At 64.3% G+C, this 21,728-nt stretch overlaps 6 protein-coding genes across 6 annotated transcripts in view; 3 read left to right on the top strand and 3 right to left on the bottom strand.

The window, feature by feature from the left end:
- Window positions 1-5,961: 5,961 nt before the first annotated feature.
- On the bottom strand, window positions 5,962-8,565 carry EMIHUDRAFT_115646 (hypothetical protein; the record flags this gene model as incomplete). The annotated part of the gene is made up of 2 exons (XM_005777394.1): window positions 5,962-6,530; window positions 8,487-8,565. The coding sequence occupies 2 exons, from the start codon at window positions 8,563-8,565 to the stop codon at window positions 5,962-5,964; spliced, it is 648 nt and encodes a 215-aa protein (XP_005777451.1).
- Window positions 8,566-9,550: 985 nt separating this feature from the next.
- On the top strand, window positions 9,551-10,537 carry EMIHUDRAFT_115645 (hypothetical protein; the record flags this gene model as incomplete). The annotated part of the gene is made up of 1 exon (XM_005777393.1): window positions 9,551-10,537. One exon carries the CDS (start codon window positions 9,551-9,553, stop codon window positions 10,535-10,537), a length of 987 nt encoding a protein of 328 aa, XP_005777450.1.
- Window positions 10,538-11,265: 728 nt separating this feature from the next.
- EMIHUDRAFT_237969 (hypothetical protein) lies at window positions 11,266-12,860 on the bottom strand (the record flags this gene model as incomplete). Its single annotated transcript, XM_005777392.1, has 3 exons — window positions 11,266-11,329; window positions 11,402-11,498; window positions 12,632-12,860. The coding sequence occupies 3 exons, from the start codon at window positions 12,858-12,860 to the stop codon at window positions 11,266-11,268; spliced, it is 390 nt and encodes a 129-aa protein (XP_005777449.1).
- A 107-nt stretch (window positions 12,861-12,967) lies between these two features.
- On the top strand, window positions 12,968-15,229 carry EMIHUDRAFT_237968 (hypothetical protein; the record flags this gene model as incomplete). Its single annotated transcript, XM_005777391.1, has 2 exons — window positions 12,968-12,991; window positions 14,390-15,229. 2 exons carry the CDS (start codon window positions 12,968-12,970, stop codon window positions 15,227-15,229), a joined length of 864 nt encoding a protein of 287 aa, XP_005777448.1.
- Window positions 15,230-18,895: 3,666 nt separating this feature from the next.
- Window positions 18,896-20,650, top strand: EMIHUDRAFT_115643 (hypothetical protein; the record flags this gene model as incomplete). Its single annotated transcript, XM_005777390.1, has 1 exon — window positions 18,896-20,650. The coding sequence occupies one exon, from the start codon at window positions 18,896-18,898 to the stop codon at window positions 20,648-20,650; it is 1,755 nt and encodes a 584-aa protein (XP_005777447.1).
- Window positions 20,651-21,169: 519 nt separating this feature from the next.
- EMIHUDRAFT_237965 (hypothetical protein) overlaps window positions 21,170-21,728 on the bottom strand; it is a gene marked incomplete at both ends in the record, with an annotated part of 1,676 nt that continues 1,117 nt past the window's right edge. Inside the window, 4 exons of the mRNA XM_005777389.1 lie at window positions 21,170-21,181; window positions 21,247-21,312; window positions 21,411-21,542; window positions 21,621-21,661. Coding sequence (XP_005777446.1) covers window positions 21,170-21,181; window positions 21,247-21,312; window positions 21,411-21,542; window positions 21,621-21,661 — 251 coding nt within the window. The remainder of the gene's footprint in view (window positions 21,182-21,246; window positions 21,313-21,410; window positions 21,543-21,620; window positions 21,662-21,728) is intronic.

Genomic DNA, 21,728 nt, shown 5'->3' with positions numbered 1-21,728 from the left:
TTGCGACAGCGCCAGTTCACACAGAGAAGCCCAACAGTCCGCAAATGAGAGTCCTCCCCCCCGCCCCGGCGAACCAGAGCAGACGCCGGGGGCCGCGTATGGCGAAAGCAAACGCACGACGGCCGCCGGCGGCCGTTGAGCCGCTGCAGCCGTTCGAGCCTTGGATGTCCGTCCGTCGCCGCCTGTGGCGAGGGCAGTGGAAGTGTGAGATTTGTGCTCGCAAGTGGTGGGCGGGCGAAAGGGTCGGGCGGCAGAAGTGAGCAGACAGCGCGAATGCGGTCTACCTGTGTCACATCTACTCCTCGTGTCACCTAGTCATGGTCCTCGCTTCCCTGCCCGGTCTCCGAGTCCTGCGCCTCGCCTGAGTCCTCGTCCAAGTTCGAGTAGTCCTCTCCTCGTCTTCGTCCTCGTCTTCGTCCTCTTCGTCGATCTCGTCGAGCCGGGCGGCTCCTGGCCCGTCCCGGCCGTGACGCTGGGGCCGACTTGCTACAGCGGGCGGGGAGACGGACCGCCAGCTCTGCTGCTGCCTGTGCTGCCCGTAGTCCTCGCCTGCGAGCGAGTGCCCTTTGCGGGGCTGTCGCTCAGAGAGCGGGTGTCGCCACGGCCGTCTTCTGACCTGTTTTGTGGTCTACGCGCTGCGCTGCGCTGCGCGTCTCGAGGCGCGCCGCAACACAGCCCGTATAAATGGGGTAATGGATGAACCAAGCATCCCCGATGGCCGGGGGGATGTCCCATGGCCCCGGGGTGGCCGTGGGCACGCAGGGGGCGCCGCTACGGGCCGCTGCGGCTCCCATTCTATTTCGAAGAATGCCATTCTAGGTCTGAGACCGTTTAGGTAGGGGGCCAAAAGGGAGACGACAGACGTGATGGAAGACGCGCCTCAACCAGACCAAAGAGCTGGCATGTTTGCGCGATGTGAGGAGCCACAGCCAGCCCCTGCCGCAGCCGTTAATTTCCCGCGAGACCTCGAGAGACAAAAAATCGGCAAAACACGCGCTGTCTACAGAAACAGGCGACTGTGTCAAGACGAAAGAGTTGGTTTGCGCGATGAGGAGCCAATGAGACCTCGAGAGAATGTCGATGAAAATCGGCGGTTGTTGATGAATGGCACGCCATGGACGCGCTCGACTTCCTCGGTCCGTTTCTGCCTTGGGCACATGGCTTCACACAAGAGCTCGATTTCAGTGGCAAGCCAGCGTTCTCGCCGCCGCTGCGTCGTACTCGGGGTGGCGGCCTTCGTAGCGCTGGGTCTCGCCCTGGGTCTGGGCCTGGGCCTCACATTGGCGCCAACGGACCGGGCGCCGTCGGCGCCAGCCGACCGGCCTATCGAGGAGAGTCCTCGGCCATCTGCAAAGCCGCCAGCGCCGCCGAGGGTGGAGCTGGTGCTGCCTCCAGCGCCGTCGGCGCCAGCCGACCGGCCTGTCGAGGAGAGTCCTCGGCCATCTGCAAAGCCGCCAGCGCCGCCTCCACCCGCGCTGCCTCCGCCCTTGCCACCGATGGCGCCGCCGCTGCCTCCGGCGCCACCTTTCCCTCCCATGCCGTTCCAGCCGCTTGCCGTCGGGGCGCTCGCGACGGCCTCAAGCACAGGCCTCCGCAGAGGCAGGCTGCTCCTCGACGCCTCGAATCTGACGCTGCAGAAGGCGAGCAGTGTCTATGATGCGCTGGACGGAATCTTTGACGGCACCGAGCTCTTTCTTTCGACCGCAGTTTCCTTTGCGACGCCCAGTCTCGACCAAGTTCCCACGCGCTGTGCAAAGTACTCGTTCCTATGTACCGTGGTGGAGCAAACGGCAGAGACTGCAAACATCCAGCTGCTTCAGCGACTGCCTCGTTCTGCTGTCATTCCTGAGACTTCTCTCCTTACCCAGCCAAACATCGAGCTCCTCTTTGACGCGACGAACGTGTCGCTCACCTACTCGGCCGAAGTCGTGGTCGAGGTCACGTCATCGCTGGTGGTGGGCAGAGGGAAGACTCTGGCAGAGACGGCAATCCTCCTCTCTGACTGGATGGATCGCACCCTACGAGAACGCCTGCCCGCGGTTGGCTTGCGAGGGACGTTTGACATCGAAATCGATACAATGCATCCGCCCAACCCCCCGCCCCCCCCGCCGCCCTCCCGCCCTCCGACGCAGCCGCCCCCACTTCAACCACCACCTCCGCCGATAACACCTCCATTGCCACTTTGCAACGAGACGCAGATGCTGCTTTTCATGGACAGCTACCGCGACTGCATGGGGGAGGAGCAAAGCATCGAGGATGTGGCGAACTACTCATCTCTCTGCCGCTGCCTCGCTCCGTTGGAATCGTTCGAGGCTGCAGCGTGCAGGGCCGACCAGTCTACGCCACTTTCGGTCGGCCAGCAGGCACGACTGCAGTATGAGCTGCTTTGCCTGCCTGAGACTGGCAGTCTCCCCCAGCCGCCGGACGAGACTCTGGTAATCAATGGCAGCGGTGCGCCCTGCGAGGTCCGCGTAACGCAAGGTCCGGACCAGTCCGCCTTTCAAGTCCTCCTAGTCGCGCACGGCAACGCCCAAGTCTCCTGCTACACCGACTCTTCGGACGCGTCGTGCTGTGTCGATGATAAAAGCACGTGGAACGTGAGCCGGGACAGCAACGTTACCATCGTCGGTGTCCTCCGGGCAGATCCAACGGCCCACGGGAATGTGACAGTCTACTGTGAGGCTTGGTGCACCTTGCTTGGCCCTTCTGCAGATGGCTCCTTCACGTTCTACCCGCCGCCTCCGCCTCCTTCGCCATCGCCTCCGCCTTCTCCGCCGTCGCCTCCGTCCCCGCCGCCCCCACCGGCTTGCGTCGACGGGATCTGCCGCATTTACTATCGCTGGAGCTCGCACCGGGCCCACAAAGATGGCAAGGTACACAATACTCCGTCCCAGCCGGCGCAAGGTTCTCCGTCGACCAAAGAGGCATGCAAAGCAGCAGCCGAGGCTACCGGGGATGTGTTTGTCGATGACAACAGTGGGAACGGCCGGTACTGGCGCAAGGGCTGTTTCAGATCGGACAACAGCGGGATATACTGGAACAGCGACGCTGTGGGCGGCTCGGGGGGGTCAGAGTTTGCACCACGCTTGTCGGGCGGCAGAGTTGTCGGCACCCCCGATCCAGGCCTGGACGCTTGCTGCTGCTACAACTGGGGCTCAGACCGGGCAATCGGTCCATACCATGATAACAGCAAGCGCTATGATGGTGAACAGTACGGGGTGTTCAGCGGATACATCAACGACAGACGTGCTACCGTCTTCGATGGGCGATACTATCCCGATCGTTACAGAACAGATGAAGGAGAATTGGAGGGAACCGGGTCTGTCAGGACGGTCTACAAAGACAGCGAATTCTGGAAACACCCATTCGACAATTACTATCGAGCATTTCCAGAATGGGTGTGCCCGCGGGTCCAGCATCACCCACAGCAGTACACCTACAACTACAAGTCCACGGAGGTCCCCGAAAAATGCGAGGACTTGGAAGGACCGCGCCCGTGTTACTGGGAATACGCCGGCGGAACGCCAACATACGACGACGGCGGCGGAGGTCGTGTGCCAGACACGGTGCACGACTTCCCTCCCGTCCCCGAATGCACCGGCCAGGAGTGGCCGTTCGGTCTGAACGAGGCTCGGCCGCCGTATAACCTCACTGGTCCAGAAGAGCTGATGTGCTATCACCGCGACGTCAGCCCTTGCTTGAGCCAGTGCGGCCACCTACCACCCCTGATGCCATCACCACCGTCGGCTCCTCCGCCCTCGCCCTCCTCACCGCCGTCGCCGCCCCCCTCCCCACCACCGCCGTCGCCGCCGCCATCGCCACCGCCGCCGCCACCGTCGCCGCCGCCACCCTCGCCGCCGCCGTCGCCACCACCGTCGCCGCCTCCGCCGCCGCCCTCTCCCAAGCCGCCGCCAGACGAGGACCAACTAAACGCATGCAAGCGCAAGGATGCAATCAGGCAGTGGGCGTTAGACATTCTCCGCTTCCGTGGTGGCCCCGAGTTGGGCGGATCGCCTGGCCAGTGCTGGAGGGGCTACATGCCATGCCCGCCTGGCTTCACCGACCACGGATTGTTCTGCAAAAAGCCAACTTCGGCAGAGTACGGGCGTGGCGTGGGCAAGGTCATGCGCCCACAGGGATGCAGATCCGGCTACAAAAACACCGGACTGCTCTGCACAAGATGCACGGGCAAGTGGCCCTGGCAGTGGAAGTGTGACACGTACGCGCAAGACCTGAAGTGCGATGCTGGTCTGGAGGAATGGGGAGGACTCTGCTACAAGCCCTGCCAGCCAAGGAATGGCTTCAGCACCCACAACTTTGGCTGCTGTATTTGCACACCGGACTGTCCGCCAGACGAGTACGTTGAGGAGTGGGAATTGTTCACGCAGGGTGGAGTGCCGATGCAGAGGGCGAAGTCGCAGAGGGTGAGTTGGAAAGACATTGGGGTGAGCTGCGCAAAGCCCCAGAAGCCCTGTCCGGCGGGCATGCCGTATAAATGCGGCCTTGCGTGCACTCCGGATGCTGCTGGTTGCGACAAAATGATACTACAGAACTTTGCCAACGTCTTCTCGGTCGTTGTTGAACTAGCCATGTTCTACTTCACGGGCGGCTTGGCGAATCTTTCGTGGCGAGCAGCGAAACAAGGCGTGATGAAAGGAGTGACCGCCGCGCGAATCGCTTCAAAAGTCAGTAAGTTCAGGGGAGCGAGATTCGAACTCGCCTTTGCCCAAAAGTTGGCCAAGCAGACGGTGAAATCGATCGGCAAAAACTTTAAGGACTTTGTGGCCGACCAGCTCACCTGTGTGCCAGATTTGACCAACGCCGTTACCGCAGTCGAGTCCGTAGTGACCAATCCGTGTATCGAAGCCTTGGCCACTTACTACGCCATCTGGGCTGACTATCAGGAAACGGTCGGAAAGGATCCCAAGTTCTCGAGCCTCTATCGTGACCTCGTCAAAATTGCGTCCCAGTCGTCCTACTTCGCTGGCTCAAGTGTGCAAGACCCGGTCTCGGGCCGATGGCACGACGACAGCGAATTCTTTCAAGAGGCAATGGTTGATCTTGTGCAGCAGGAGGCGAAGAGCTGGGACGACTTTTCGGGGGAAATGATAGCGCTTGCTGAAAACCTCGAACCAACCGGCGTGTGGGCACTTGTGGAGGGATTCATAAACCCAAGCTGCGACGAGGTGCCGAAATTCCCCGAGATCCGCTCCAATGGCCGCGACTGTACTCGCCTCGGCGTGCTCGAGGCAAAGCTGCAGGACGAGGACCTGGAGGGCGCCCTGGGCCTGCTCGAGTGAGGTGAGCGACGGGTGCATATGCAGGTACGCGATTGCGCATGGCATAGGCGCATGTAACATTTTGCACATTACCCCCCCCCCCCCCCTTTCCCTCGTCCACCAATGATTAGTCATCCTTTCTCTGTTTAGATTACAACGAGCCTTGAGGCCTTGTCACTGTATAGTGGTGTACGATAGTAGGCATGCAGGATGCGCGATGCATGTGGACGAGGCTGTTTATGTGTGGGCTGTGGACTGTGGCCAGACAGCTTTTAGGACTAGAGATCTAGAGCTGGCGCCTCACTCATGCTGTTAACTCCGTCCCTACCCGCTACCGTAAAAGAGAGGCTCGGCGCGCCGGCCGCCGGGAACCCGCGGCCCGCGCCCGGCCGGCTCGCGGGACATTACAGTTATCTGCCTGGCGGGGTCGTGTCCAGAGTTACCATTTTAACAACTCTCCCCCTCGACCTGCACAATGAGAACGCCGTTCGTTCGGACAGGAGCCCCGCAGCATAAGGAAAAAACTTCCCTCGAGGGTGAGGATTCGTAGTGACGCAGAGGAGACTCTAGTGCAGTCACCACTAAGCACTATTGTCCTTAACTCTCACTCAGTCTCGCCACGTGGCGGACAGATTGTGATCGACGGGATACTATCCTGAGAGCCACTCGAGCAGCTCTCACGTCACGAGCGCTGCTGCTCGGCTGCATCCGCGGCCATCCTGGCAACGGTCGCCTTGGCCTTCGAAGCAGCCGCAACAGCAGCGCTCGCCTCTGCAGCGGCCGTCGCGTCCGCGAGCGCCGCGTTGGCCTTCTCCAGCGCTGCCCTGGCGTCCGCCTGCGCCTGCGCCGCCGCCGCCCGAGCCGCCTCTGCCGCCGCCGCCGCCTCCTCGTCCGCCTCTGCCTCCTCCTCCGCCTCGTCCGCCTCAGCGTCCAAGCGCACCGCCTCGGCCACCGCTGCCGACGCCGCTGCCTGGCTCTCCGCCGTGATGCCGAGCCGGATCCTCTCCTCGTGACACTTCTCGAGAAGCTTGATAATTCTCTCCTCCTCGGCCTTCTTTGCGGCCTCGGCTGCGTCTGCCTCCGACGGCGCCTTATCACCCTCTGCCGGCGCCTCGGACTCCTGCGACGGCCCAACCGCGCCCGCCCCGCCGCCCTTCTTCTTCTTCTTGCCCTTCTTGCCCTTGGCGCGCTTCTCCGCCTCGACCTCCGCCAGCAGCTCGTCGGCGTGCCGCGCCGCCTCCTTCTCCTCCGCTGCCCTCTGCGCCTCCCTCTCCGCCGCCCCCGCAGCCCTCGCCGCCTCCTTCGCCGCCTTCTCGGCCGCCTCCTTGGCCGCCGCGTGCTCCTCGAGGGCGCGCACGCACTCGGTGTGGCCCTGTTGCTTGGCGTACTGCAGCGCGGTCTTGCCCTTCTCAGAGCGCAGCGTCATGTCTGCGCCCGCCCGCAGTAGGCAGAGAAGGGCGGCGGTATGGCCGTTGTCAGCGGCGAGCATCAGAGCGGTGTCGCCGTTGTTGTCCTGCAGGTTGATCTCTGCGCCGTGCCGGATCAGCGTGTCGACACCCCGCTCGTGGCCATCGTAGGCGGCCTCCATCAGCGCAGTGATGCCGTTGGGGCCTTTCTGGTCGATCTCCGCGCCATGCCGCAGTGCCAGCTCGACCAGGTTCTCGTAGCCGTTCAAGGCGGCGAACATCAGCACGGTGCTGCCGTCGCTTTTCTGCAACGAGACATCCGCGCCGCGCCGCAGAAGTGCCTCAGCCAGCTCCACGTGGCCATTGGCCACCACGACCATCAGCAGCGTCATGCCGCTCGCACGAGAGCCGTCACCAAAGGTGTACTCGAACCTCTCGTCGACCCGCCCGCCGCCGTCGAGCCACGCCAGCACCGTCGCCTCTTCGCCTCGCTCAGCCGCTAGCACGACCTCCTTTGGCACCGCCTCGCTGCCCGGCGCGGCCTCCGCACCGCCCTCGCTGCTCGAGGCAGAGGCCGCGGCACTGGCGCCCGCCTCCGCCTCGCCTGCGGGTGCGCCGCCCCCCCCTGCGCCACCCACCTCGGCCGACGGCGCCTCGCGCCGTGCCGCCACCTCCCCGAGATGCGTTCTGAAAGCCTCGACGCACTCGGCGTGGCACTTCTCCTTGGCGTACTGCAGCGCTGTCTTGCCCGCCGCAGTGCGTAGCTTCATGTCTGCGCCCGCCCGCAACAAGCGGAGCACCACGGCGGGATGGTTGCCGAGAGCGGCGAACATCAGCGCGGTGTCGCCGTTGTTGGCCTGCAGGTTGATCTCTGCGCCGTGCCGGATCAGCGTGTCGACCACCCGCTCGTAGCCTCCATCGGCGGCCAGCATCAGCGCAGTGACGCCGGTCGAGCGGGGTCGCTGATTGATCTCTGCGCCGTGCCGCAATGCCAGCTCGACCAGGTTCTCGCGGCCGTTCACGGCGGCGAGACCCAGCGCATAGCAGCTGCCATCGCTGGTCTGCAATGAGACATCCGCGCCGCGCCGCAGAAGCGCCTCGGCCAGCTCCGCGTGGCCATTGGCCATCGCGATCATCAGCAGCGTCATTCCGCTCCCACGGGAGCCGCTCTTTAAGATGTACTCGGATGTCGCGTCCACCCGCCGCCGTCGAACCACGACAGCACCGCTCCCGCTTGGCCATCCTCGGCGGCCTTCAGAATGCTCGCAGGGACGTCGCCGCCGCCCTCATAACAACCAACTCTCTCGCCGCCCTCCGCGAACGGCGAAGGCGGCGTGCCCGGCGCGGTGGACATTGGTCCAGGGTTCGGGCCCAATGAAGCTACGTTCTCTTGTGACCGGCGGGCGGGGCCACGATGAACAAAACTCTACGAGGGCGCTTGGGTCTAAATTTAGTGCGCGTGAATGAACTTTAGTGATAGTTTAGTGCGCTATTTAGTGCGTGTTCGAGTGCGTGTGTAGTGCGACTTTAACGCAAATTTAGCGCAAATTTAGCACATATTTTAGCACATATTTATTTAGCACATAATTAGCACATATTTAGCACATATTTAGCACATATTTAGCACATATTTAGCACATATTTAGCACATATTTAGCACATATTTAGTGTGTTTTATCTCCAATTTAGCCCACATTTAGTTCACTTTAGTCCAATTTAGGCAGCTGCAGTACATTTATTTAGTGTGGGTCCCGCATCTTTAGTGCGGGCACGCAACTTTAGCACGGCTTCCCAGCCACACCACAGCTAGCCAGGGCCGCGTGCTTTGCTCCTTGGCTGCCAAGAATGCACCACAGGAGATGCCTGGCCCCTGCCCTCATGACCCAAAGCGCAAAGGCAGGCTCCCAGTGAGGCTAGACAGATATGCAGCCCTCCAGAGCAAGATCTCCCGACTGAGCACAGGCACATAACCGATTCCCGAGAGGAGGACCAGCACAGTTGAATGCGCCACCGCAAGCACCACCTCCGACCGCACAACCCATGCTGTGCCCGTGACCACCAGCTGTAATAGAGTAGAGGTGAGGGTCGGTCTTGGAATTTCAAAGCCAATGTGTTGAACCAAAGGATGAAGGATCCAGACCACGAGGACAGAAACGGCCAAATGGCAATGATCCATGTAGTCACCGCAAGCAGCTTTTTACATACGCGTGTCCTCGTAGCATGTTGGATCCAGCCCCAGCCATGCACCTCCTCCTAAGTGCAATGGCAAATACACCGAGGAAGAAAATGCTCAATAGCTCGATGCCGATGCTATGCACTATACGCGAGGCATGGGAGGATGACTGCTTGCAGAATCACACTGTGCACGTGAGCATCAGAGTATGCCGGCCCTTCACGAATCCGGCAAACGTTTTGCCGCTCGGCGGGCCCGGAGAAGCAGCCCGGAAAGCACCTTGGAGGTTGATATTCAGCTGAACCTTCGTTCGGTTGGGGATGGGACGGGGAACTTTTGCGAGTGGGCAGGGAACTGCAGGGGGAGAGGGGGAGGGAGGCCCAGCGAGGGTCTGCGGCTGGATCCTACTGAGCGGCTGGACTAAAGACGCACTAACTAAACCTCGCTAAATCTGGATGTAAAGTCGCAGTGAACTCGCGCTAAATTTGCGCTAAATTTGCGCTAAATTTGCGGTAAAGTGCGCTAAAGATGCAGTAGATAAACACTTCACACCGCACTAAATTTAGACCCAAGCGCCCTCCACTCTAGGCCCGGGACTGGCGCGCACTGGCACGAAGTCCCGAAAAGAATCGCGGTGGCTCAACCTCTGACACCCGGCATCTCGCCGATAGCCGGGTCCAGGCACGACGCCGATGCCCAGCAAGGACTTGCCGCCCGAGACCTGGAAGGCGTGGTGGGTGGTCGGCGTCATTTTCCCGGCGCACCTTGTCCTCGGCATCCTCAGCCTCCCGCTGCTCGCGTATCACCTCTATCACCTCTCTCCGTGGACGTGGGCGCTCGTCTGCGTCTACCTTCCATTCTACCTGTACCCGGCGGAGAAGCGCTATCCCGGCTGGAAGGGCTTCGACGCGCTGTGGAACTTTTTTGACTACGAGTCGACCTGTCAGTCCTACTTTGGGGAGTTTGGCGTCCATGGCGGCGCAAAGGTGGATCCGGACGGGCAATACTTTGTCGCCGCGCACCCGCACGGCACCGTCATCTTCCAGCGTACCTATTGGCGCTCGGAGCGGCTCGCCCGCTTCTTCCGGCGGCCGTGGCGCATGCTCGGCGCGTCGGTCCTCTTCCGCATCCCGCTCGTGCGCGAGATGACGCTCTGGTTCGGCGCGGTGGACGCCGGAAGATCCAACTGCGAGCGGCTGCTGCGCGCCGGCGCGACGGTGGTGGTCTGGCCGGGCGGGCTCGACGAGGCCAACTCGGTCGACGAGCCGCGCGGTGTGGTGCGGCTGCGGACGAGGACCGGCTTCATCCGGCTCGCGGTCCGGTCTGGTGTGCCGGTCCTGCCGATGTTTGTCTTTGGAGAGCTGGACGCGGTGGAGGCGGTGCGGCTGCTGCCGCGGCCGCTCGCCTCGTGGCTCAAGCGCACCCTGCGCGCCTCGTCCAACGGCTTCGTCGGGCGGTACGGCACGCCCGTACCACGGCGCGTGCCCTTCAATCTGGTCATCGGCGACCCGATCGCCACCGCCGCCGCACCCTCCGCCGCCGCCACGGACGCCGAGGTTGCCCGCGTGCACTCCCTCTACCGCGCCGAGCTGTCTCGCATCTATCACGAGCACCGCGACGCGTTCGGCTACGGCGGGCGCGAGCTCGTTTTTGCCAACGAGGACTTGGCGGCTGGGTAGACGAGGGCGTCGCGGCCGCGAGGGCCGACGTGGCTGAAAATGGCAGCGTATGGGCCGCTTTCGAGCGTTTTTCTTCTTTTGAGATCTTTTTAAAATTCTTCTTTTGTAAAATTCGGGAGAGCAAGATAAGAATTTTCCAATCCCCTCGCACAGCACTGGGCACGGGACCGGCGCGCACTGGCACTAACACAGAGGTACACCACGGGACGAGCCGCCTAAGCGACTCGTCCTGCGAGCAGGCTCGTTGTGCGAGTATATGGGCCACGATGTCTCAAATATGAGAGGTTTTGACTCCTACCGGCTCCTGACGCTATCCCTGGCAGCTCTAATGACCAGGATCAGTAGTGCTATGATAGAGGGTGCCCATACTAGCGCAGGAGCTGCCACACTCGCCCGGACCGGCTCCCTCTGGGGCCGGTTCCGCAGCCCGCGAGAGCCGACAGCGGGGCCGTGCCGCGGGTGCCTACTGCTGAGTGCCACAAACACTGCGCCGTCCCGCCATCACCTACAGGCTGTCTTGTGTGATGGTTGGGATGTCCAAACGCCACCATCTTGGCTCTTGCGACCTCAAACCCGCGAGCTGTATGGGTGGTCCTGACGTCGACAGACGCCCGATGACCACGGTGAAGCTGAGCCGGAACGAGTCGACAAGTCTCGTCTGAGCCCGTGGCGGTCGCCGGCTGAGTCGCTGTGCACGGGCCGGTACCTCAGGCGTCACCTCCGCAGCCTCAGGTCTCACACTCCATCACCGCCGCCGGGACGCCGTCGGTGGCACGCTCGGCGGCGTACTTTCTGCAGCTCCATCTCGAGTACGGCGTCGAGCCTACTCACTCCTGTTGGTTCGGCACACTCGGTGGGGTCCACCGAGTGTGCCGAACGCGCGAGCGGTGCGTCCCGGCAGCGCGCGCAGGCTGCGGAGCTGCAACAAACTCGAGACACGCTTTTTCGGACATTTTCGACGCTTTTGTCCCATATACTCGCACAACATGCCAGCAGCGAGGTCCGAGGACGGCGAGGCGCTCATAGCTCCGTCTCGTCTCGCCCTCGCCCGTCCCGTCGGGTCCATAAAAGCGGCCCCTCACAGCTCACAGCCCAACGCGGCCAAAGGATATTCACCTCGAGAACATCACCTATGCCCCTCTCTACAAGTCTACATCAGGAGCGCGAAAGGAAAGGTCCGTGCCGTCGCCATCGGCGCCACCTCCTCCCAGGCGTTCGAGGCCGGGTCGAACCGCTCCACCGTGTTAGCCGGCCTGTCCAGCTCAGCAGCCTCGTCGTCCTCCTCGATTCTGCCGCCCATAGCGTACAACTTGCCTTCCAGCGCCGCCACCCCGGCCCCGAAGCGAGCCAGCGTCAGCGGCGCCACAGCCTCCCACGCATCCGTCCCCGGGTCGTACCGCTCCACCGAGCTGAGGCGGCCGCCGTCGTACCCGCCCACAGCGTACAGCTTGCCGTCGAGCACCGCCACGCCATGAACACTCCGCGCCTCCGCCATCGACGCCACCGCCTCCCACGCATTCGTACCCAAGTCGTACCGCTCCACATCCCACAGGTAGCCGTTTTCGTCGTTGTATCCTCCCACGGCGTACAGCTTGCCATCCAGCACCGCCGTGGCGTGATTAATCCGCGCCGTCGCCATCGGCGCCACCTCCTCCCACGCATTCGTCACAGGATCGTACCGCTCCGCCGAGCTGAGGGCATAGCCTTCGCCATTCGATCCGCCCACAGCGTACAGCTTGCCGTCGAGCACTGCGACGGCGGGAGCATGCCGCGCCTCTGCCATCGGCGCCACCGCCTCCCACGCGTTCGCAGCCAGGTCGTACCGCTCCACCAGGTTGGAAGTTGCGCCTTCAGCCTCACTCTCGCCGCCCACCGCGTAGAGCTTGTCATCGAGCACCGCCGTGCCGACAAAACTTCGTGCCGTCAGCATCGGCGCCATCGCCTCCTCCTCCCACGCATTCGTAGCAAAGTCGTACCGCTCCACCGAGCTGATGACGCGTCCATCGGTGTCTTCGCCGCCGAACACGTGCAGGCGCGGCCTCTCGCGCTTCTTCAGCGTCTCCTTCCAGCCGCGGCGCCACGCGCGGCACGTACCCTTGGCGGCGTGCTCCTTGGTCGGCAGGTGGGCGAGGATGTGCGGGGCGAGGTCCGGCGAGAGGAGGACCTCGGAGAGGATCCACTCGGGCTGCTCCACGAGCCGTGCGGCGTGCTCCTCCGCCACGCGCAGCGCGGCGTCGCTCGCGCCCGCCTGCGCCTCGATGATGGCGCACAGCTGCTCTGGCGAGAGGCCCGCGACGCGGGCGCCGATGCGGTGGGAGGCCATCGGCGCGGGCGGCTGCTTGGCAAAAGGCAAGGCCGAATGGGAGGGCAAGAGGATTTCGCTCGCTAGGGTGTGCGGTACTGATTCCGGCGCTTTGCCGTGGGAGAAGAATGCACTCCTCCCCGCTGTACACTGTAGTCGGGGAGAGCCATGCGGCATTAACAAAGTGCGAGGCCAAGTGCACGTGTCGCACGTGAGCCCCTACCCCCAAAGAGCCGGAACCCAACATGGTGAGGAGCGGCCCGCCGGATGCACTCGAGCTTAGCAGCGGCGCAGGATCCCTGAGCTGCTCCGATGCAGTCGTGGCCGCTGCTGAGCGTGGCGAGGAGGAGGCGGTGCTGGCGTGGCTCGAGGGCGGCGGGCGGGCCGACGCGACGTTCGAGAGAGGCAAGGCGAGCGGCCTCACGCTGCTGATGAGTGCGGCCCGCTACGGCCAGGAGCGGGTGGTCGAGCTGCTGATGCAGCACGGCGCAGAGATCAACCTGAAGGACAGCGGCGGCGGCACCGCGCTGATGTTCGCCGTTGACAAAGGCCACGAGCGGGTGGTCGAGCTGCTGCTGCAGCACGGCGCTGAGGTCAACCTGAAGGACAGCGGCGGCGGCACCGCGCTGATGTTCGCCGTTGACAAAGGCCAGGAGCGGGTGGTCGAGCTGCTGATGCAGCACGGCGCAGAGATCAACCTGCAGAGCAGCGACGGTAGCACCGCGCTGATGCTCGCCACCAACAAAGGCCACGAGAGGCTGGTCGACTTGCTGCTTCGGCACGGCGCAGAGGTCAACCTGCAGAACGGCGACGGCAGCACCGCGCTGATGGACGCCGCCGTCGGCGGCCACGAGCGGGTGGTCGAGCTGCTGCTGCGGCGCGGCGCTGAGATCAACCTGCAGAGGAGAGACGGCGTCACCGCGCTGATGATCGCCGCCACGAGCGAGTGGGAAGGCCACGAGCGGGTGGTCGACTTGCTGATTCGGCGCGGCGCAGAGGTCAACCTGCAGAACAGCAAAGGCCGCACCGCGCTGATGGCCGCCGCCATCCAAGGCCACCCCGCTGTCGTGCTCCGCCTGCTTCGGGCTGGCGCGGATGCAAAGGCTCGCGCTGCAGACGGCAAGTCCGCGCTGCAGATTGCCAAGGAGGAGGCGGCCAAGGTGCAAGCTACTGCCGACGCCGCCAGTGCTCCTGAAATGGACCACGCCGGGTGCGTGCGCGCTCTCGCAGAGCACGCAGCGGCGCTGAGGGAGGCGGAGGCGGCGGAGAAGGCGGCAGAGAAGGCGCTCGAGGTCAAGGGGCGGCGCGAGCAGCGTGAGCGGGAGGCGGCGGCGGCGGCGCGAGAGCGCGAGCGGGCGGCACGACAGCGCGAAGCAGAGCGAGCGGCGTACGAGGCGCGCCGGGCGGCGGATGCGACGGCGCTCGAGGAGCAGCGGCGAGCCATTGCGGCGGAGGCGGAGGCGAAGCTGGCCGCTGAGCGCGCGGCAGTAGAGGAGACGCTGCGGGCGAGGGAGGCGGAGAGGCTTGCGGCTGAGGAGGCGCAGCGAGAGGAGCAGCGGGCGGCCGCGGCGGAGCGCAAAGCCGCTCAGGCAGAGGCGGCGCTGCGCGAGAAGGAGGCTGCGGACAAGAGGGCGGAGGAGGAGAAGGCGAGGCGGCGCGCAAAGGCGGCGGAGGCAACGGCGGCCAAGAAGGAGGCCAAAGCGAAGAACAACAAGGCCAAGAAGGCGCCGTCTGCTTTCGCACTCGAGGAGGAGCGGAAGGCGAAGGCTGCGGCAGAGGTTCGCGCACAGGAGGAGAGGGCGGCGCAGCTGGCTGCTGAGCAGGAGTCGGCGAGGCGGGCGGAGCGGGAGGCGGCAGAGCTAGCGGATGCGGCAGAGCAGGCGGCGCTGCGCGAGGATGCGGAGCTGGCAGAGGCGCTGCGCCGGTCAGAGGTGGATGCGGAGGAGGCGCTGGCGCGTCGGGTGTCGCGGTGCGAGGAGGCGGTGAGCAGCGAGTCGACCGGCGGAGGCGGGGATTTGCCGCTGCGTGTCGAGCGGCTGGAGGTGAGCCTCGGCGCGGCGACTGCGGGCAGCCTCGAGGAGCGGGTCAGCGCCATCGAGCGCTTGATCGGGCCAGAGGCGGGAGAGGCGGCGGAGCAGCATCTGCCAGTCACCGAGCCGCGTTCTGCCGTCTCACTAGCGGACGCCGGCCTCGACACGGGGCGGCCGGCTGCCCCCGAGTCCACGATGGGGGGAGATACCACGTGTATCGTGTGTTTCGCGAGAGTCAAGTCGCATGCTGCGGTTCCGTGCGGGCACTTGTGCGCTTGCGGGCCATGCTCTGAGCTGATGCAAGAGTGCCCTTACTGCCGCGAGCCAGTGATTATGTGGATGGTTCCGCGTCCGGTCTAGAGAATGGTGGCTTGCGCTTGGCTGTTGATCTTGCCCCTCGGATGGGTCGGATCCCCCCAGCGCCGCAGCGGCCGGTCTTCCGACACACCCTGTAGTCGTGGAGCAGCGTAATGTTCTGTGTGGTTTGTGTCGAAAAAGAGTACTCAATATACTAAGACAGACAACGTGCAAGCATTCTCTCTCCTGTGCACTCTCTTCTCAATACAGTCACCAACACCCCATTTTGCTCACAACTTACGGCTTTAAGGTGGCAGTCCGGGTTTTGCGAGACGGGTGTCGTCCCGCAAGATGGCATCACGCTCGCACCTGCCGACCGCCGCCACGGCGGCGAGACGCCTTCTCCGCCACCGCGGCGCCGGCCACAGGCCAGCGCTAGGCAGCTGCCGGCCACACTGGGCCGGATTTGCCGGCACTCGTCGCCGCACACTCCTACGTCCACGCCGCTGTGACGTCTGGCGACGAGGCGCCGGCCGCCAAGCTTCATCGCCAACGTGGTCGCTCGCTGGTCCTCTCGGCTCGGACACGCGTCGGCCCAGCTCACACGAGCTCCAGACAGCCACCAGTCGCCACGCGCAAAGCGTACGGGTCGCCGGCTCCCTGTTGTGCTCTCACGCTGGCCGGCGTAAAACTGTATGGCAGTTGTCATGCCGTACCCGTCGCGTTTCGAAAGGGAGCCCTCAATCGACGCGTCTACACGCACCGTGCCACCGCTCTCCACAACTGCTACCGTGGACATCAAGCTCCTCGACTCGATCTGCGGCTACGACGGCGCTCTAGCTGCTGGCTCTCGCGGGTGTCTGGCGACCCGCTCAGGCTTGCGAAACGGCCGGCCGCGGCGACGTGTTTCGAGCTCGCTGGCCTTCTCCGCGCGGCTGGGCCCGCCCCTAGTCGGGGCCGACCCGCCCAGTCACTGGGCAGCGCGTGCGCCGTCATCCTGGACGACGGTGTGCTGGTGCATCCGGGAGGCTCCGCGGGGCTGCTCTAGCAGCCTCGGGAGGGTCGAAAATCGAAGCCGGAGCGGCGGACCACGGAAGCTCCACGGACGGTGAGGCGGGCTGTGGTTGGCCCCCCCTGACCGGGCGAGGGAGTGGCGCCCCGGGAGTGCCGCTCCGGCGACGTCTGTGGCCTCCACGGTACCGTGACCGCGGTGCTCGCTCTCGCGGCCGTCTCACGACCCGCTCGAGACGAAAACCGGAGCGGACGGTGCGACGAACCGCGAGTGGGATGGTCTTCTCCGCGCGGCTGGGCCCGCCCCTAGTCGGGGCCGACCCGCCCAGTCACTGGGCAGCGCGTGCGCCGGCGTTCTGGACGACGGTGTGCTGGTGCATCCGGGAGGCTCCGCGGGGCTGCTCTAGCAGCCTCGGGAGGGTCGAAAATCGAAGCCGGAGCGGCGGACCACGGAAGCTCCACGGACGGCGAGGCGGGCTGTGGTTGGCCCCCCCTGACCGGGTGAGGGAGTGGCGCCCCGGGAGTGCCGCTCCGGCGACGTCTGTGGCCTCCACGGTACCGTGACCGCGCCGGCCTCGCTCGGGAGGCTCTTTCGGAGCCGTCGGCCTCCGAAACCGTCGCGTTGCTGCGCCTGGACGGCTTCGATGCTCGCCAAACCCGTCGGCACCGTTCATATACACATGAATTGTGAGTGAACGCGCATTTTTTGGCGATTTCATTCGCATATGCCGAAATGTTAGTTTCGATCTAGTCCTCACGGACACAAAACAGAGGCCTCCTAGCACGGAGAAGCGACTAAGAGTCGCCGACGTGCGAGTAAGATACCAGAAAAATACGCCCGGAATCACAATTGATCCCGTCGACAAGGCGCCCCAATCGCGGAGGTTTGGCGCGGGCGTGGAGGCGAGCATCGACGCCTCGACGGTTGCTCTTCAGAGGCCGAAAACAGGCGCCTGAAAAAGGAGAGAACGCGAGACTGATCACGCGCGCGGAAAAGCCCGAGGGGCGAATCTAAAGTGCCGAGGCGCTTGCTAATCACCCCAGCTAGGGCCACGGAGGCGCTCGCGGCAGGTCTCCGCGCGCGCGCTGGCCGGTGGCAGCTGATCTCGGGCGGCGGGCGGCGGGAATGGGCTCGGGCAGCACCTTTTGCCCTCAAAAGTCGTTCGAGAGTACCGGGTCGCGGCGGGAACGCGCCCATCCGCTCGATGGGTGTCAGGAGTCGATCGCCTGCGCCAGGAGCGAGCACGGGAGTCGTCGCGATGGGAGTCGTAGCGGCGTGGCGCTCGGCTTCGAGAGAGCGACGTGGGCGCGGCGGCGCGGGCGGCCGGTGGGGCGCGTGAGGTCCGCACCTTCGCGACGGGCAGGCTCGATACGGCCGCTGGCCGGGGCGGCCGCTCGACCGGCCGCCGCGGTCGTTCCGGCGGCGGCGTCGGCGTCGGCGTCGCGAGCGAACTGGCTCGCATTCGACCAGCGACCCTCTTCACAGAACCCGGACTGCCACCTTTAAGTTTTTAAAACACTTTTGGTGTCCGTGTATGTACGTATGTGAAGTACAGTGTTGTGTGTTCGTTAGCTCCGAGTAAGAGGGGGCGTTCTGCAGTTAAGGGGAACCCCGGTACACGGAGCCAGCCCTCGGAGACCCGTGTTTACTTTACGGCCCTTTCCCTGCGAACGCGCACCCCCCCAGGGCTAGGGCTCTCTAGCCCGCAACCTGATACCGATCATCCGGCCCGCTGGGTGCGCTCCTCAGCTCCCCGGCCCTGGATGTGAGGTTGATGACCGCACTCCAAGTGCTCCAAGTGCGTAGCGAAAAAGAGACCGCACGAGCGAGAAAATGGTTGCGCCCAGGGCACTGGCCGACGAGACGTACGTGCCGGCTCCTGTCGACTGACTGACGGCAGCGGCCTCCTCCGCCAGCCAGCACATGGACGTCCATGTGAGCTGCTACGTCGAACTGTCCTCTCACACGCGAGGTGTCTGATGAGAGCTCTCTGACGCAGAATAACAAACAAACATGACAAAAAAATTGTTCCGTGTTTTGGTAAAAATCTCTCTCTCAACACGTGTTCGAAGAGAGAGTGGACCTGAGCAACGATATGACTTGGCGGCAAATGATCGCAGTGGGCGTCAGAAGAGTCGTCCTTGCGCGAGGAGAGCTCGATAAACTCGAGGGGCCAAAATATGCCGCGAGGAGGGCGGAGTTGCGCCGAAAGGCGAAAGAAGCCGCGAGAACAAGGGACCGGCAGGCGGCGGCGGCGTCGCAGAACGAGGCAGTGAGAGGAGAGCGACGCGACAGAGGAAGAAGCGACAAGGGAGAGAACGACGAGAGTGGGACGACCGCGTCCGCGAGGTGGCATGAAGGTTGCAGCGAGAATCGGCGAGAGACTGCGAAGAGAGATAGGAAGAGGCGGACGCCCAAGGGTGGGCGACGGCTAGCGCACCACACCCCTCCCCTTGTCAGTTTTCCTTCTTTCTTTTTCTCTCTCAACATACATGACGCCCCAGCGGTACCGGTAGCGAGCGGCACAGACCGACGTGCGTGTGCACTTCGAACCGCACGTATTTACTCTGGTGTGAATAATTGGCCTTCAGAGACTGTCCGTCTCGCGCCGGGTATCCCTGGGGCCGGTGTGTGCTGGCGGGTGTGGACGTGGAACGTGGAAGCGCCCGCCGAGTGCCCGCCGAGCCGGCCGCCGACAAACGAGGGTGCGCCTGTCCATGGCGTTCTCTCTTGTCACCGCCCTCAGCTTGTGCAGCCTCCCCGAGTCGGCATCGACGGCTCAAGCATTCCTGAACCGCGACCCGACGTGCGCTGCCGACGCTGCACAGACACCAAGTCCCCAGTTGCTGCATCAGATCCATCGTCGCGGAGAGGTGCTTCCGCACAGCGAGCAGCTGCGCGCCACATGGATGAAACACAACCCCGGCTGGAGCTACCGGCTGTGGGATGAAGCGGCTCTCTCAGCCCTTGTCAACGAGTCGTACCCTTGGTTCGTCGAAACCTTCCACGCACTGCCAACACACGTGCAGCGCGAGGACGCTGGCCGATACCTGGTGCTCCACGCTCACGGGGGAATCTTCGCTGACGCGGACGTGGAGGCCATTCGTGCGTTTGGCCCGATTCTCGAAGGTTCAGTCTTACAGATCTTTGAGGAGCCGTCGGAGCAATGGGAGGAGTGGGGCCCAGACGGAAGCCTCAGTGCGTATCACGTCCTCTCCGACTCGCTTATCAGCGTCGCCCAGCCCGGCCACCCGCTCCTGCTTCGCGTGCTGCGCGCTATCCGCCCTCTGGGGATCCACTTTGCGCGCATCGACTACAGCGCTCTGCAGGATCAAGTTCACGCCTGCCGCGAGGAGTCCGACTCAAGCTGCGGCTGCTTCCAAACTGTCAAGAGCGCCGACTTCTTTCCCTCCCACGCCGCGCTCAAGCCGGCGATGAACTTCTCGAGCTCTGTCTTGCAACTGGACGAGGCGCGCCGGCTAGCGGAGCAGCTCAAAGCGGGGGAGTGGCCGCCTGCCACCGCGCGCACCGTACGGTGGAAGCTCAACCGGGTCGATCGCCAGGAGGGCGGCTTGTTGCTCGATGGGCTGGCTGCGGTTCGCGAGGGGCGCGAGGCGGCAGGCGATACGCTGCTGCGCGCCTTCGTGAGCTCGCAATGGGGCCGGCGGTACAAGTATTTCAGCCACCCGGAGAAGCCCGACCTCGAGGCGGCAACCAAGGCGTACGAGAAGGCGATGCGGCTCGCGCCCGAGTATGCCTGGCCGCACTACGAGCTGGGCAACCTCGAGATGGAGAAAGGGCAGCACGGCGCGGCGCTGCAGCACTTCAGGCAGGCGGTGAGCCTGAGCCCGGACGAGGTGCTCTTCCACAATAACCTGGGCGTGTGCGAGATGAACCTGGGCAAGCACGCTGAGGCGGAGGCCACCTTTCGCCGCGTGCTCGAGCTGCACGGCCGCGCGCCACACCACATCCAGTCGATGGCGCCGGCTGCTGGGGCGCACTTCAACCTCGGTATGGCTCTCAACGCGTCGAGCCGCGCCGAAGAGGCGATCGAGGAGCTGCGCTTTGCGCTGCACGGCAGCTCCTCGCACTTCACTCGTCTGGCCGGCCTGCGGCTGAGGCAGGCGGGCGCGCTCGAGCTCTCCAACTCGCAAGTTGGCTACCTGGTTGGCTCGGCGCTCCTCGCCGAGGGGCGTACACGGGAGGCGGCAATGACGCTGGCGAGGGCACACGAGCTGACAAATTCGACGGACTTGCACGCGCGAATCGCCGAGCGTATGCGCGTGCTTGCAGACTTCTGGCACGTCGGAGCCGCTCCGGGCGAGAAGGTGTCGTCGCTGTCGCAGGCCCCGCAGGTCCAATACGTTCGCACGGGCGCAGACGGCTCGACGGCGCGCGATAGCATGGGCGAGCTCACGCCAGAGCTCTGGGCGCAAATCAAGGAGGGCAAGGTGACGCTCCCAGGGGCTTGATGATCGCCGGGACTGGGTAAGTCACTCTCATGGGTGGTCACCGCCTCAACTCGAGCGAGCCGAGAGGCAGTCCAGAGGCGGGTTCGCGCGAATGCAAACCAGTGCGACGCGCACAGAGTGTGTGTGCGTGAGACCAAAGGGTGGAGAGTGCAGAGTCCAGACGGAGACACCAGACACCAGTGTGCATGTGCACAGTGCTCAGGGAGTCTGGGGGGGGAGTACGGCCGTACACGGTGGAGAGGCGAGTTCTCGCTGATTCGTCCCCACTTAAAGTGGTTCAGTCACCGAACCCTCTGAACGTATTTCAAGAGCGCGGCACATAATGGAGAGGTACTCTAGCCTGAGAAGAGACTTTCACACAGACACACACCCCACTCCCGGCGTATCTCGCGGTTTTGCCGTAACCGTATTATAACGAGAGACACTGTCCATGATACATACCGCTGTCACTCTGGCCACTGCCGACAAACGGTGCTCTCGGCATCTGCCTACGATTTCCCGCGCGCTGCGGCGCTAGCATTAAGAATGGATCTAAGCGATGGGTCTGGAGGGTAGTTTCTCGAGCCGCGGTCGGGTCCTCCTCTCCTGGCGGGCACCTCGCTGGCACCGCTGCCGCTGGCCTCGGCCTTCGGCGGTTTGGCTGCCTCGGCTGCGTCGAGCACCTGCGGCCACGGCCCGCGTGTGGGCCAGGCGCGCGCGGGAAGGAGGGCGGTGGGGGAGCGAGGTGCGGCGGCGCCTGCTTGAGCTTGCTGTGCAGCACGTGGAGGACGGCCCGCTCCTGCTCTTCCTCGAGCAGCGGCGCGCTCGAGGAGGACGGCCCGGCCTCGCCGCTGGCCGAGCCGGCCAGCTGGCTCGCGCGCAGCATCTCGGAGCACGCCTCGCTCGCCCACTCCTGCTCACACACGCGCCCGTGAGGAGACGCCGTTCACACTCGCCCCGAGGACGCCTCGCTCGGCCGCTCCTCCGTCACGTGCGATGCGATGGCGGCGCGGACTCGCTCGGCCGCGAGCTCTGCGAGAGAAGCGCGGTCGACGTGAGGCGGCAGCGTGGTGGTGGTGGTGGTGGTGGTGGTGGTGGT

The sequence above is a fragment of the Emiliania huxleyi genome (assembly GCF_000372725.1).
Source record: "Emiliania huxleyi CCMP1516 unplaced genomic scaffold EMIHUscaffold_260, whole genome shotgun sequence".
NCBI lineage: Eukaryota > Haptophyta > Isochrysidales > Noelaerhabdaceae > Emiliania > Emiliania huxleyi.
Note: the sequence above shows the minus strand (reverse complement) of the source record. Positions and strands in the feature narration are given on the sequence as shown.